At 44.0% G+C, this 15773-nt stretch overlaps 1 protein-coding gene across 2 annotated transcripts in view; it reads left to right on the forward strand.

Annotated features, from left to right (window-relative positions):
- Positions 1–15773, forward strand: part of dmgdh (dimethylglycine dehydrogenase) — a 143704-nt gene that overhangs the window by 96105 nt on the left and 31826 nt on the right. For both annotated transcript variants that reach the window (XM_043706890.1, XM_043706897.1), the window contains 2 exons: positions 7905–8074; positions 12431–12584. In XM_043706890.1, coding sequence (XP_043562825.1) covers positions 7905–8074; positions 12431–12584 — 324 coding nt within the window. The remainder of the gene's footprint in view (positions 1–7904; positions 8075–12430; positions 12585–15773) is intronic.

Here is a 15773-nt window from a genome sequence, read left to right on the forward strand (position 1 = left end):
CTATATAGGACAAACAGGAAGACAGCTAACAATCCGCATACATGAACATCAACTAGCCACGAAACGACACGACCAGCTATCCTTAGTAGCCACACACGCAGACAACAAGCAACATGAATTCGACTGGGACAACACTACTATCATAGGGCAAGCCAGACAGAGAACAGCCAGGGAATTCCTAGAGGAATGGCATTCATCCACAAACTCCATCAACAAACACATCGACCTGGATGCAATATACCAACCACTACAGCGGACAGCTGAAACTGACAACCGGAAGCGGCAGGGACAGACCACTATAAACACCGGAGGAAACATCAAAGAAGTGCTTCGCAGGAGGCTCCCAAGCACTGATGATGTCGCCTAGCCAGGGGACGAAACGTTTGCAACAAAAACTTCCAGCTCGGTGAACAGAACCACAACAGGTCCAGGTGATTTTGACTCCTGCCTTCCATCAGTTTGAGCCCAGTCAGTCTCCTGTTGAAACCTGAATACGTCAAATGACTTAGTCAACGATGAGACAAACCACAGAGGTGAACTTGCTCTGAGATCAGCAGAAAGGAACAACTGAAATGGAAGAATTAGAGGCCAAATTGGTTGAAGTCAAAATTGCAGTCAATCTTATGTCTAAAAATGAGAATTTTCTGAAGCATAGATTGACAATCTTGATAAGATAGAATGGCATGATAATCTCAGCTTGCCCGATATGCAAGGAAAGAATTGAAACTTGTAGAGTAAGACCTTCAGGAAGCTTTGCATTTTGAAGCTTTGAACAGGAAGGTATATATCAACCGTCAAGCATATCTCTATTTATCTTGATTTAGCAGCAGACTGCTTTCACAGGTCCAGGCAATTTGTACTGAGTGACATGAATCTTAAATACACATTTCTGACTGAATAGATATACATATATATTTATTGAAGAGGGCGTTTGATTCCTGAACTCAAGTGAGAAGGCTAGTGAATGTTTGCTGTCAACTTATCCTTCACCAGGGAATTCCTGACATGAATGGGAAAGACAAGAGATAAGTTCAGGGGAGGGTTGAGTTTTTTTTTACATTAGCTATTTCCTTTCATCTCATTTCAATATTTGCATTATACGGCATTGTGCATAACTGCAACAGTCGTGTGTGGAAAAAATGTTGCCTTCACAATCCCAGATGTGATGAACATGGTTGTGTGATAGCCCCATGCTATTTACAAATGACTACTATCAGTTAGAGTGGCTACTCACCTCATAAACTGCCTCCTGGTGTGAGTACTAAATGTTGCATGGATGGAAAACCCTTTATCCTTGTTGGATTAGAGTGATGCTGGAAAAGCACAGCAATTCAGACAGCATCCAAGGAGCAGGAAAATCACCTTCATCCCCACCCCATTCACCCATTGTACTCTTTGCTACCTTCCCCCACTCTCCTCCCTGACCTATCACTTTCATCCGCACCCCCATTCACCTATTGTACTCTATGCTACTTGCTCCCCACCCCCACCTCTTCTCATTTATCTCTCCACCCTTCAGGCTCTCTGCCTGTATTCCTAATGAAGGGCTTTTACCCGAAACGTTGATTTTCCTGCTCCTTGGATGCTGTCTGAACTGCTGTGCTTTTCCAGCACCACTCTAATCCAGAATCTGGTTTCCAGCATCTGCAGTAATTGTTTTTACCTACTTTATCCTTGGTGACTTTGTGTCAAAAGTAAATTGCCTATTGCAATTATTTATGATCTGTGGTTTACAGATGATTGCAGTGCACTCCCAATCTCTTCAATTCTTCAAACAAGAGCCTGCACCTATCCTTGAATTTTGTCAAAATAAAGCTCATATTAAACTGTATCTGTTCAACCACACATGCTGAAGGAGAGACTTTGGAATCCGTTGAGCATTTCCAATCCCTGACAAACACCATTCTCTAAAACATACCATTGATAATGTGACCCAGCAGTGGATTCGCTGTGCCACTTCAGCCTTTTACAAACTATAGCAGCTTGTGTTGACAACAAGAACCCTCAGAAGTCAGAAAAAGTCCTGATGAGCCATGCTATTGCTTTTATAAACACCAGTGGATATAAGTCGACAGTGTGATGCTGGAAAAGCACAGCAGGTCAGGCAGCATCCGGGGAGCAGGAAAAGCAAAATTTTGGGCAAAAGCCCTCTGATGAAGGGCTTTTGCCCGAAACATTGATTCTCCTACTCCTCGGATGCTGCCGGACCTGCTGTGCTTTACCAGCACCACACTCTCGACTCGAATGTCCAGCATCTGCAGTCCTCACTTCCGTCCAGTGGATATAAGCCTTGCCTGTTCAACCTTTCCTCACAAGACAACTTGCTTTGCCACACTATCAGCATCACACTCCTGCATTGATCTTCTTTAAGGGAGGTCGTAAAAGCGTTGGATGCAGTTTACTGAATGCTCAGGTGATCTTATAAGGAAAGGTTGCTGAGACTAGACTTGTGTGTGCTGGGGTTTAGAAGCAGGCAACATGGCTGAAACATAGAGTTGCAGCAGGTCTTAACAGGGTGGATGTGGAAGGGATGTTTACTCCTGTGGGAGAATCTAAAGACTGTTTAAAATAGAACTATGGAAATGATACAGTACAGAAGAGGACCATTCAGCCTATCTTGTCCACACTGACTGAAAACACCCAGATGCCTTTTCTAATCCTATCTTCCTCTACACGGCCCATAGATGCAGATTCAGGTACTTCTTGAGAGAATTTAGGGCCTTTGCCTCCACCAGTAACACAAGCAGTGAACTCTAGACACCCACCACCCTGTGCATCCTCACATTGGGGTAAAAACGTTTTATCTACCCACCTCCATAACCAGCGCTCCTCAAACATTCCAGAAGATTCCCCTGGCCTCGGAATTTACTCAGACGCCATTAGCCATGCGGCTGATGCAGCTGCCACCCCCACGCTGATTGATGATGTCACTTCCGCCCCCAAAGCTCACCTTCCACCCTACCAACCTTCGCATAAAGCTCACCTTCCACCCTACCAACCTTCGCATAAAGCTCACCTTCCACCCTACCAACCTTCGCATAAAGCTCACCTTCCACCCTACCAACCTTCGCATAAAGCTCACCTTCCACCCTACCAACCTTCGCATAAAGCTCACCTTCCACCCTACCAACCTTCGCATAAAGCTCACCTTCCACCCTACCAACCTTCGCATAAAGCTCACCTTCCACCCTACCAACCTTCGCATAAAGCTCACCTTCCACCCTACCAACCTTCGCATAAAGCTCACCTTCCACCCTACCAACCTTCGCATAAAGCTCACCTTCCACCCTACCAACCTTCGCATAAAGCTCACCTTCCACCCTACCAACCTTCGCATAAAGCTCACCTTCCACCCTACCAACCTTCGCATAAAGCTCACCTTCCACCCTACCAACCTTCGCATAAAGCTCACCTTCCACCCTACCAACCTTCGCATAAAGCTCACCTTCCACCCTACCAACCTTCGCATAAAGCTCACCTTCCACCCTACCAACCTTCGCATAAAGCTCACCTTCCACCCTACCAACCTTCGCATAAAGCTCACCTTCCACCCTACCAACCTTCGCATAAAGCTCACCTTCCACCCTACCAACCTTCGCATAAAGCTCACCTTCCACCCTACCAACCTTCGCATAAAGCTCACCTTCCACCCTACCAACCTTCGCATAAAGCTCACCTTCCACCCTACCAACCTTCGCATAAAGCTCACCTTCCACCCTACCAACCTTCGCATAAAGCTCACCTTCCACCCTACCAACCTTCGCATAAAGCTCACCTTCCACCCTACCAACCTTCGCATAAAGCTCACCTTCCACCCTACCAACCTTCGCATAAAGCTCACCTTCCACCCTACCAACCTTCGCATAAAGCTCACCTTCCACCCTACCAACCTTCGCATAAAGCTCACCTTCCACCCTACCAACCTTCGCATAAAGCTCACCTTCCACCCTACCAACCTTCGCATAAAGCTCACCTTCCACCCTACCAACCTTCGCATAAAGCTCACCTTCCACCCTACCAACCTTCGCATAAAGCTCACCTTCCACCCTACCAACCTTCGCATAAAGCTCACCTTCCACCCTACCAACCTTCGCATAAAGCTCACCTTCCACCCTACCAACCTTCGCATAAAGCTCACCTTCCACCCTACCAACCTTCGCATAAAGCTCACCTTCCACCCTACCAACCTTCGCATAAAGCTCACCTTCCACCCTACCAACCTTCGCATAAAGCTCACCTTCCACCCTACCAACCTTCGCATAAAGCTCACCTTCCACCCTACCAACCTTCGCATAAAGCTCACCTTCCACCCTACCAACCTTCGCATAAAGCTCACCTTCCACCCTACCAACCTTCGCATAAAGCTCACCTTCCACCCTACCAACCTTCGCATAAAGCTCACCTTCCACCCTACCAACCTTCGCATAAAGCTCACCTTCCACCCTACCAACCTTCGCATAAAGCTCACCTTCCACCCTACCAACCTTCGCATAAAGCTCACCTTCCACCCTACCAACCTTCGCATAAAGCTCACCTTCCACCCTACCAACCTTCGCATAAAGCTCACCTTCCACCCTACCAACCTTCGCATAAAGCTCACCTTCCACCCTACCAACCTTCGCATAAAGCTCACCTTCCACCCTACCAACCTTCGCATAAAGCTCACCTTCCACCCTACCAACCTTCGCATAAAGCTCACCTTCCACCCTACCAACCTTCGCATAAAGCTCACCTTCCACCCTACCAACCTTCGCATAAAGCTCACCTTCCACCCTACCAACCTTCGCATAAAGCTCACCTTCCACCCTACCAACCTTCGCATAAAGCTCACCTTCCACCCTACCAACCTTCGCATAAAGCTCACCTTCCACCCTACCAACCTTCGCATAAAGCTCACCTTCCACCCTACCAACCTTCGCATAAAGCTCACCTTCCACCCTACCAACCTTCGCATAAAGCTCACCTTCCACCCTACCAACCTTCGCATAAAGCTCACCTTCCACCCTACCAACCTTCGCATAAAGCTCACCTTCCACCCTACCAACCTTTGCATAAAACAAATCATCCGCCGACATTTCAGCCACCGCCAAACAGACCCCACCACCAGGGATATATTTCCCTCCCCACCCCTTTCCGCCTTCCGCAAAGACCCTCCCCTCCGTGACTACCTGGTCAGGTCCACGCCCCCCTACGACCCACCCTCCCATCCTGGCACTTTCCCCTGCCAGGAACTGTAAAACCTGCACCCACACCTCCACCCTCACCTCTATCCAAGGCCCTAAAGGAGCCTTCCACATCCATCAAAGTTTTANACCTGGTCAGGTCCACGCCCCCCTACAACCCACCCTCCCATCCTGGCACTTTCCCCTGCCAGGAACTGTAAAACCTGCACCCACACCTCCACCCTCACCTCTATCCAAGGCCCTAAAGGAGCCTTCCACATCCATCAAAGTTTTACTTGCACATCCACTAATATCATCCCTTGCTCCCGATGCGGTCTCCTCTACATTGGGGAGACTGAGCGCCTCCTAGCAGAGCGCTTTAGGGAACATCTCCGGAACACCCGCCCCAATTTTGTATTGTTCGCAAATTTCCCAATTGTGGCCCCCATATTCAAGTCCAAATTGTTAATGTATAAAACAAACACCAGGGGTCCTAACACATTTGCAAGGGCAGCTGTCAGCCATTACCATTGATTTTCTGTTACTTAGCCAACTTTGGCTCTAATTTCTGTATTCCATCGGTTTTTACTTTTTTTGACCAGTCAGCATGTAGGACACCTTAAATCAGGAGTTAACAATTTAAAGTAGAGATGAGCTAGAGCAGAAATTGGCTAGCTGAAAGAAGACAGAGGGTGGTGATTGATGAGGAATGTTCATCCTGGAGGTCAGTTACCAGTGGTGTGTTACAAGGATCTGTTTTGGGGCCACTGCTATTTATCATTTTATAAATGATCTGAATGTGGGCGTAAAAGGATGGGTTAGTAAATTTGCGGATGACACTAAGGTAGGCAGAGTTGTGGATAGTGCCAGATGATGTTGTGGGTTACAGAGGGACATAAATAAGATGAGAGCTGGGCGGAGAAGTGGCAAATGGAGTTTAATGCAGAAAAGTGTGAGATAGTTCACTTCAGAAGAAATGACAGGAATGCAGAGTACTGGACTAATGGTAAAATTCTTGGCAGTGTAGATGAACATAGAGATCTCAGTGTTCAGGTGCATAAATCCCTGAAAGTTGCCACCCAGGTTGATAGGGTTGTTAAGAAGGCATATGCTGTGTTGGCATTTATTGGTAGGGGGATTGAGTTTCGGAGCCATGAGGTCATGCTTCAGCTGTACAAGACACTGGTAAGGCTGCATCTGGAGTATTGCGTACAGTCCTGGTCACCGCATTATCGGAAGGATGTGGAAGCTTTGGAAAGGCTTCAGAGGAGATTTACTAGAATGTTGCCTGGTATGGAAGGAATGTCTTATGAGGAAAGGCTGAGGGAACTGAGGCTTTTTCGTTGGAGAGAAGGTTGAGAGGTGACTTAATTGAGATGTATAAGATAATCAGAGGGTTAGATAGGATAGACAGTGAAAACCTTTTTCCTCGGATGGTGAAGGCTAACACGAGGGGACATAGCTTTAAATTGAGGGGTGATAGATTTAGGACAGTTATCAGGGGTAGTGCTCAGAGAATACTCGGGGCGCAGAACGGCCTGCCTGCAACATAGTAGACTCACCGATGTTAAGGATATTTAAATGGACATTGGTCATACAAATGAATAGTAACGGAATGATGTAGTTTAGAGGGGCATCAGATTAATTTCACAGATTGGTGCAACATTGAGGGCTAAAGCACCTGTACTGCACTGTAACGTTCTATGTAAAACGTTTATTTCTCAGAGGTCCCTGAGTCTGTGGCACCTGCTTCCTGGAAGCACAGTCTTTGAAAATATTTAAAGCAACAGGAGATCGATTATTGATATGCAAGGGGGTCAGAACTGTCAGGAATAGATAGGAATGTGGAATAATCAGATCAAACATACTCTTTCTGAATAGCACAGAAGGTTTAAGGGACCAATTGCACTAATTGAGCTCCGAATTGTATGATTGTATGATACAACTGTGTGGCTTGCTGTGCCATTGTATAGTACGTTGGCCATGCTGTGATTTTAACCTGTGTCTCCAGTGCATTTGTCCTGTGTCATTATCACACCACAAATGCCTACCCACGAATCATGTCTCCACATCATTCGACTGGAACTCTGGATAACTAATTAACACAACCATTATGCTACAGTACCTCATAATAAATGCTGAATATTAAATGAAAAATATTAAATCTCTATCAAATTAATCTTGACTTTATTTGTTTTTGGAGAGTAACCTTCTCTCGTATCTCTATGTAATAGAAGCCCCACATATGTCTGGTTCTTTAGTTAATTTCCAATGCATTATGTTAAATCATTGATGTCTTTCCTAAAGTAAGGTGCTCATAATTAGTGACAGAACATTTCATCAGTCTGATCTGCCCAGTGTGCTATTTAGGTATCTGGTTCCCAAATACTCTGTAGGGTTAGCGCTTGCGATCACGTCAATGTACCCCCTCCACCAGTCAGTGTTTTCTGAGTTAACTGGACACCATTCATGCTTACGGTTTAAATAGTTTAAAAATCCCAGCTGAATAGTTTAGGCCTGAAGTATAATTGTTATAATCTTAAAGAAAGTACATCAGTGATTGATTAACATTAGACATGTCTAGGTCAATCTTCTGTAGAATGTCATCACTTCCATTATTGGAATTATCTGCAAAAAAACAATAACCAGTTTGTTGGTCGAAACTAAGAAGATGGAAAACCATTGTAACTCATTCTAGAAAAAGCCGCTGTAGACTTCTCTTCTGTTTTAATGTATTTTCAGATATGGAATCATTCATGCAGGTGGGATTGGAAAATATCTTAGTGACTGGATTATGGATGGGGAACCCGATTTTGACCTCATTGAACTTGATCCCAACCGCTTTGGAAAATGGACAACAACCAAATTCTCATTGGCTAAAGCAAGAGAATCATATGGGTTCAATAATGCTGGTAAGAAGGACTGGGGGGAAGTGAGTGTACTTTAATCAATATATCAACATTTAATAATTTGTTTCAAATTCTGCTTAGATTATGCAACATACACATGTACTGGCAAGCAAATGGAACAGGTCACAATATGTAGAATGTTTGAATTGAAAAAAAAGTATAGCTTTTAAGTGAAAGAGTTATATATTTTTATTTGATCTTGAGGTTGAGTTGGAATTGTTACATAATTTGTTCTCCTGTAGACAATCTTTACTCTTAACGGTCATTTAAACTGTGAGAAAAACTTGAGAATTGCAGATTAACAGAGATATTGTTATTCCATTTTGGAGGCCTTCTTGATGTTACTGCCATTCTTTAACAAACAGACAAGTTTATGAAGCTAATTCCTTCATGGTGTTTCAGTAATGTGGTATCATGCTATTAGCTCACTATGGAAGCAGTCTATCTTACTAGAGGTTTGAAAAGTGTGCCCTTCTCCTGAAGAAGGGCTTATGCCCGAAATGTCGATTCTCCTGCTCCTCGGATGCTGCCTGGCCTGCTGTGTTTTTCCAGCACCACACTTTTGAACTCTGGTCTCCAGCATCTGCAGTCCTCACTTTTCCCTATCTTACTAAAGGTCTATCTTACCATAGTCAAACCTATGAAGATGTCATTAAAACAGGAGTGTTCAGCAGCTTTTCCTATAATACGTGTCACTTACTTACTTCATCATAGAGTCATTTCATCATACAGCATGGAAACAGACCCTTTGATCCAACCAGTCCATGCTGACCATGTTCCCAAACTAAACTAGTCCCACTTGCCTGCGTTTGACCCATATCCCTCCAAATCTTTCCTATGCACAGACTTGTCCAAATGCCTTTTAAATGTTGTAATTGCACCCGCATCCACCACTTCCTCTGGCAGTTCATTCCACACACTAACCACTCTGTGTAAAAAAGTTGCCCCTCATGTCTTTTCTAAAATCTTTCTCCTCTCACCTTAAAAATAGGCCCTCTAGTTTTGAACTCCCCACCCTAGTGAAAAGCCCTTTGCTATTCACCTTATCTGTGCCACTCATTATTTTATAAACTTCTATAAGGTCACCCTTCAACCTCCTATACTCCAGTGAAACAATTCCCAGCCAATCCAACCTATTTCATATCTCAAACCCTCCATTCGCAGCAAAAAAGTTTTACAAACAAGTTGGCTTTTTTTTTGTGGATAGTTTTAACAATGGCAAGAATGACATTTTACAGGAGACTTTAATCAATCACTGAATTCCCCATTTTCAACATCCTGGGGGTACCATAGACTAGTTACTGAACTGAACTAAGTATTGTGGCATATAAAGCATGTCAGAATCCTACAGCAAGTAACTCACGTCCTGACTCCCCAAGATCTGCCCACCATCCACAAGGCACAAATCAGGAGTATGATAGAATACTGTCCACTTGCCTGGATGAATGCAACTCCAACAACGTTCAAGAAGCTGAGAAAATATCCAGAACAAAGCAACCTGCTTGATTATCACCACATTCACAAATACTCACTCCCTGCCCCTGTAGCAGCAGAGTTTACCATTTTCAACATCCACTGCAGCGATTCACCAGCACCTTCTAAATCCATCTCCTCTACCATCGAGAAGACCAAGGGCAGTAGATACTTTAGGAAAAACAGTATGTTACCATTTTTGCAAGGAGAATTGAATATAAAAATAGGGAGGTTATCCTTCAGTTATACAGGGCACTAGTGAGACCACATCTGGAGTGCTGGGCACAATCTTTGCAACATTATTTAAGGAAAAATGTAAACGTATTGGAGGAAATTCAAATAAGGTTTACTGGATTAGTACCTGGAAAAGGTGGTTTATCTTATAAGGAAATATCCAGCAGGCTAAGCTTGCATCCACTGGAGTTCAGAAGAGCAAGAGGTGAATTAATTGAAAGAAATAGAATTCTGAAGGGGCTTGGATATGGAGAGGATGATACCTCTTATAGGAGCATCTACAACTAGGGGTCAGTGTTGTCCATTTAATACAGAGATTTGGTGATATTTTGTTTCTCTCAGAGGATCCTAAGTCTTTGAAACTCTCTTCCTGAAAAGTGGTGAAATGTAGTCCTGTAGTCCTTGGATAAAGCAGAATTGGGTGGATTCTTGTTAAGAATAGAGTGAAAGATTATAAAAAGTTACTAATGCAGATTGAGGTTACAATCAGATTAACGATGATCCTGTTGAATAGCGGACCAAACTTGAGGGGCTGAATGGCCTACACCCACTAATTCATATGTTTGTATACTCAGTGAGAATTTGACAGGTGGGAGTGGTTAGGTTCTCATTATCTCACATTGGCAAGAATGTTTTGTGTGAGAAGATTGAGTTTCGTTATGACAATCTCTCTGATAGAAGAGTCTAACGATTTTTAGCTCAGTCAATGGGTATTGGAAACAAAACCTCTGCTGTTTTGAGTCATACCTGGCCCATAGGAAGATGGCTGTGATTGTTGGAAGTCAATCATCTCAGCTCCTTGACATCTCTGCAAGAGTTCCTCAGAGTAGTGCCCTAGGCAGGATTACTTTCATGTGAAACAGCATAAGCAGCATTTGATAGATCTAAGCAATCTCATAACCAATGGATCAAACCTAAGCTCTGCAGTACTGCTGCATCCAATTGTGAATGGTGGTAGATAATTAAATAACTCGCTGGAAGAGGAGGGTCCACAAATATCTTCTTCCACAAATTTGGAAGAGCCCAGCAAACCGATGCAAAAGATAAGGTTGAAGCATTCATAGCAATCTTTAGCCAGACATGCCGAGTGAATCATTCCTTCAGCCTCCTCCAATGGTCTCCAGCATAACAGATACCAGTCTTCAGCCAATTCAATTCACTCCAGGTGTAATCAAGAAATGGTTGGAGGTACTGGATTCTGCATAGACTATGATCCGACAACATTCTTGCAATAGTACTGAAGACTTGTGCTCCAGAACATGCTGCTCCCCTAGCCAAGCTGTTCTAGTACAGTTACAACACTTTAATCTACCTGACAGTGTGGAAAGTTGCCCAGAGGTGCCCTATACACAAAAAGCAGAACAAATCCAATCCAGCTAACTGCCACTAAATTAATCTACCCTCGATCATCAGTAAAGTGATGGAAGGTGTCTTGAACCATGCTATCAAGCAGCGCCTGCTCAGCAATAACCTGCCCAGTGATGCCCATTTTGAGTTCTGCCAGGGCCACTCAGCTTGGACCTCATTACAGCTTCAAAAATGAACAAAAGAGCTAAATTTAATGGGTGAGATGAGAGTGACAGCCTATGACATCAAGGCTGTATTCAACTGAGCGTGGGCATCAAGGAAAAACAAAGATTATCAGGGGCAAACTCTCTGCAAGTTGGAGTCATACCTGGCACAGAGGAGTATGGCTGTGGTTGTTGCAGGGTCAGTCATCTTAGCTCCAGGGTAACTCTGCGGGAATTCCTCTGGGTGGTTCCTAGGCCAAGCCATCTTCAGCTGTCTCATCAATGACCTCCTCTCCATCATAAGATCAGAAGTGGGGATGTTCACTGATGACTACACAAGTTCGCCACTCTTCAGATACTGAAGCAATCCATATTCAAGAACAATAACATCTGAGCAATATACAGACTCGGTCTATCAAGTGGCAAGTAACATTAGTGCCACACAAATGTTAGGCAATGATGATCTTGAATAGTAGACATTGTAACCATCACCCCTTGTCATTCAATGGTGCTACCATCACTGAATCCGCCATTATAAACATTCTGGGGACTACCACTGACAGAAACAGAATTGGACTTGCTACATAAATAGAGTGGCTACAAGAGCAGATCAGAGGCTAGGAATACTGCAGAAAGTAACTCAGCTCCTGATTCCCTAAGGCATGTCCATCATCTGCAATGTACAAGTCAGGAGTGTGATGGAATACTCCCCACTTGCCTGGTTGAGTGCAGGCCCAACAACACTCAAGAAGCTTGACAACTTCCAGGACAAAGCAGCCCACTTGATTGGCACCACATCCACGAGTATTCACTCCCTCCACTGCCAATGCTTAGTAGCAGCAGTGTGCACTATCTACAAGATTCACTGCAGGAAAGAGACTCTAAACAACAAATTGAGGGGAGAGGGTTGTGTAATTTGAGGTCATTTACAAAAGGAGCAAATGCTGAAAATTTAAAAGGAAACTAGAAAATGCTGGAAACACAAGGCAAGTGAGGCAGCATCAATGGAGAAAGGGCATCATTGGTATCATCTCTGGTCCATGGCCTTCTGTAGAACTTAAAAGGTAGACAATGATTGTCATTAGGGGCTGAATGGTAGTTGCATTTACAAATTCCCTGACTTTGGTTTTCTTCACTTAAGTTGGATATCCCAAAGAAGAGAGGTTTGCGGGAAGACCAACAGAAAGAGTAAGTGGAATATATGAAACCTTGAAAACTAAAGGATCCATGGGGTTCCATGCTGGCTGGGAACAGCCACACTGGTTCTACAAACCTGGAGATGACACTGGATACAGGTAAAATCGAACATTGTTACTAAGTGTTACTGAAATAGTAAACCACATGTGACTAGAAAGCCATTAGTCCATCTCAAAACCGCTTTGTTCATGTGAACTTTACATATCTCAGTATCATATAGAACTCTGTTAAGAGTCCCTCAAAAACACCTTCAGATCTCAAGATTTTTGCCACCTTTAACAAGAAGTTCAACGGCGTATGGGAATACCAACATCTGCAAGCTCCCTTCCGAGTCACACATTGTCCTGACTTGGAAATACAGCAAATTTTGTTTTAACTGGCACCTAGGGGACCAATTGATCAAATGTTCCGGATAATCAAGAGTTATGCCTAACTATGGTAAACCCTGAACAAGCGAAGATTCGAGGCATGTCTCAAAAATGTTGATGTAAAAGCATCAACAAACCTCTTAAAATCAGTGTAACAACACACAATGTAATGCAAGGAATTTACATCATAACTACTCAGACATCACGGTAGATCACAGTATTTGAGGTATATAATTTTTGTGTAAATTTATCTAGAGTGTTGGTTGATTAGGGTGCCGGTTAAAACAAAGTTTGCTGTACATCAATTTCTGCAACTCTGTCCCTGCCAACGTTTTGAGTTTATTAATGTACAGTCGTTCAAGAGGTGCTAGTTCTCAAGCACATTTAATGATGGGCAAGAACTCCAACCCATTCTCCCAATTCCTCCACCTCAATGCATCTGCTTGGACGAGGAGACATTCCACTCCCAAGCATCCCAGATGTCCACCTATTTTGAACAATGTGCTTTTCCTCCCTCTGTCATCAGACAGTCCTTCACTGCTCTGCCACCTTTCCCAATTCCACTGCTCTAAACCTCTCCACTAAACACAATAAAGACAGGGTCCCCCTTATCCTCACATACTACCTCACCAGTCTCTGCATCCAACGCATCATCCTTAAACACTTCCCGCCATCTCCAATTAGACGCCACCACCAAGAACATTTTCTCTGCCTTCTGCAAGGACTGTTTCCTTCACCAATCCTTGATTCATACCAGTTCCCCTGCAACTGGAAAATATGCAAAACCTGCTGGTACACCACTCCCCTCATTTCCATCCAGGGCCCCAAACAGTCCTTCCAGGTGAGACAAAGGTTCACCTGCCTCTCCTCCAACCAAGTTTACTGTATTCAGTGCTTCCGATATGGTCTTCTCTACATCAGGGAGACCGAGCATAAACTAAGGGAATGTTTCGCCGAGCATCTCAGCTGGGCCCGCAGGGACCGTCCTGACCTCCCATCATGGCCCATTTTTATTCAACTTCCCACTCCCTTTCTGACATGACCATCCTTGGCCTCCTCCATTGCCACAGCAAATCAGATCACAAATTGGAGGAACAACACCCCATTTTGCACCTCGGCAGTCTACAGCCCAGAGGACTCAACATTGATTCCTCCCAGCCATCAACCAGACTCATTCCTCCCATCGACCAACCAGGCCATACCCTCTACTTGTGTTCACCTATCCCTACCTCACCACCCTACACCCCTCACCACCCTCAGTCCTGAAGAAGGGTTACACCCAAAACGTTTATTCCACCACCTGATGCTGCCTGGCTTGCTGTGTTCTTCTAGCCTCCTACATGTCTATCTTTAAGGACAGAGAGCAGACAGTGAAAATTCAATATTGAAAATCATTTAAATATCATAAAGCCCACATTTACTGGCCGCATGCATATGCTTGACTTAATAGTTACAGAATTATTTTTTTTTAAAATGTTAATAGAAAGGTTAATATTGTCCTAAAAATAACATGTAATCAGAAAACTGAAAGAAAATTTTGACAGTAAATTAATTTCAAACATACATTTATTTATTTTGAGAATACTATAAACTGCAAGATGTTACTGATTTTTGCAATTCTGCTTTTGAAGCAGAGAGAAGCGTATATATTAATTTTGAAAGTTTTGGCTAGTTCTTTCTTTTCTGGCAGAAATGTGTGATAGGGCAGCGCCACTTAATCCATTTGAGTGACCTGGTGATGACCTAGAGAGTTTGACAGGGTCAGCTTTCTTTAAGATGTTTTAAGCAGGATTTTGGAAGGATGGCTTGTCACTGGCTGGAAGGCAGGAAACATTGCTGTTCCTGTTTTGTTGCTAGTGCACTAACAACAGTAAATGTGATCAATGATGTGACAATATTGTGGAATTTCATGAAATCATTGACTCACATTTGGGAGCATGCTTGAGCTAGCTGCCATTCATAACGTCTGACAGAAACTATGAGGTGAACTTTATGCCTCCCCTGTTCCTGGTTGGAATTGGAGGGGAATTTGGGGGTCTTAAAGAATAAGACGGGTGCCTAGCCCACCGCCGTCTTGCTCAACCCAACGTGCCTCCCTGTTCCAGTGAACGGGTAAGGGATCTGGTAACACACCAACCTTTGAGCCAGTTGAGGTATTTAAATGAGCAACTAATAACCATTTAAGGGCCTCATCCCACCTTGACTGCTATGATACTTGCAATAAGGGAAGGTGGAAGCAAGGCAGTCAGTCTGGCAGCTGTCATTGTGTAGCTTGCTGCTGGCTGGTTGCCTTTTTTATTGATGCCTTCTGAGGGGAACAGTGACACTCAAATGGACAACAGCAGATCCCGTGAGCTGGGGTGGCAATGCCAGCCCCTGAGAGTTGCCAACCAGCTGGAGGTGAGTTCTGTGCATTGTACGCAGCACCAGCTTGTTCCTTTCTCTTGTAGCAGTTAGCACCAGCTTCATGTGCTTCTTCCATGTGTCTTCCAAAACAGGAGACAATCCCTTGCAGGATGCTAAGCAGTTCCCTTCTCTTGGCAACTTCTTGTAGGTGTTCAATAAATAGCTTTGCTTATCATTTACTCTTCTTACATGAATCCCTCAAAGATTTTCTGAAATAAATGTGATAGTCTATTCATGAAATCTTACCAAAGTATCCCAGAGAATCTGTATTCTGGGCATCCTCAGCAACAAGGTAACATGAAATGGTGAGTATCACTTTAAGAAATGCTTGTAACACACTTCGACGCCATGTTTGCTCTTAAATGGTTAGTCACTATTAAGAGAGCGTATTTTGACAAGCCAACCACCAAACTTGTGTATGACCTCCTTAACAGGGCTTGCAGCATCCTTACTGTCAGTCAGCCCCATAATGAGTGTCCAGCTAACTCATTCTTCAGCTCCATTACCAAGGTG

This window comes from Chiloscyllium plagiosum, chromosome 2, assembly GCF_004010195.1.
Source record: "Chiloscyllium plagiosum isolate BGI_BamShark_2017 chromosome 2, ASM401019v2, whole genome shotgun sequence".
NCBI classification, from domain to species: domain Eukaryota; kingdom Metazoa; phylum Chordata; class Chondrichthyes; order Orectolobiformes; family Hemiscylliidae; genus Chiloscyllium; species Chiloscyllium plagiosum.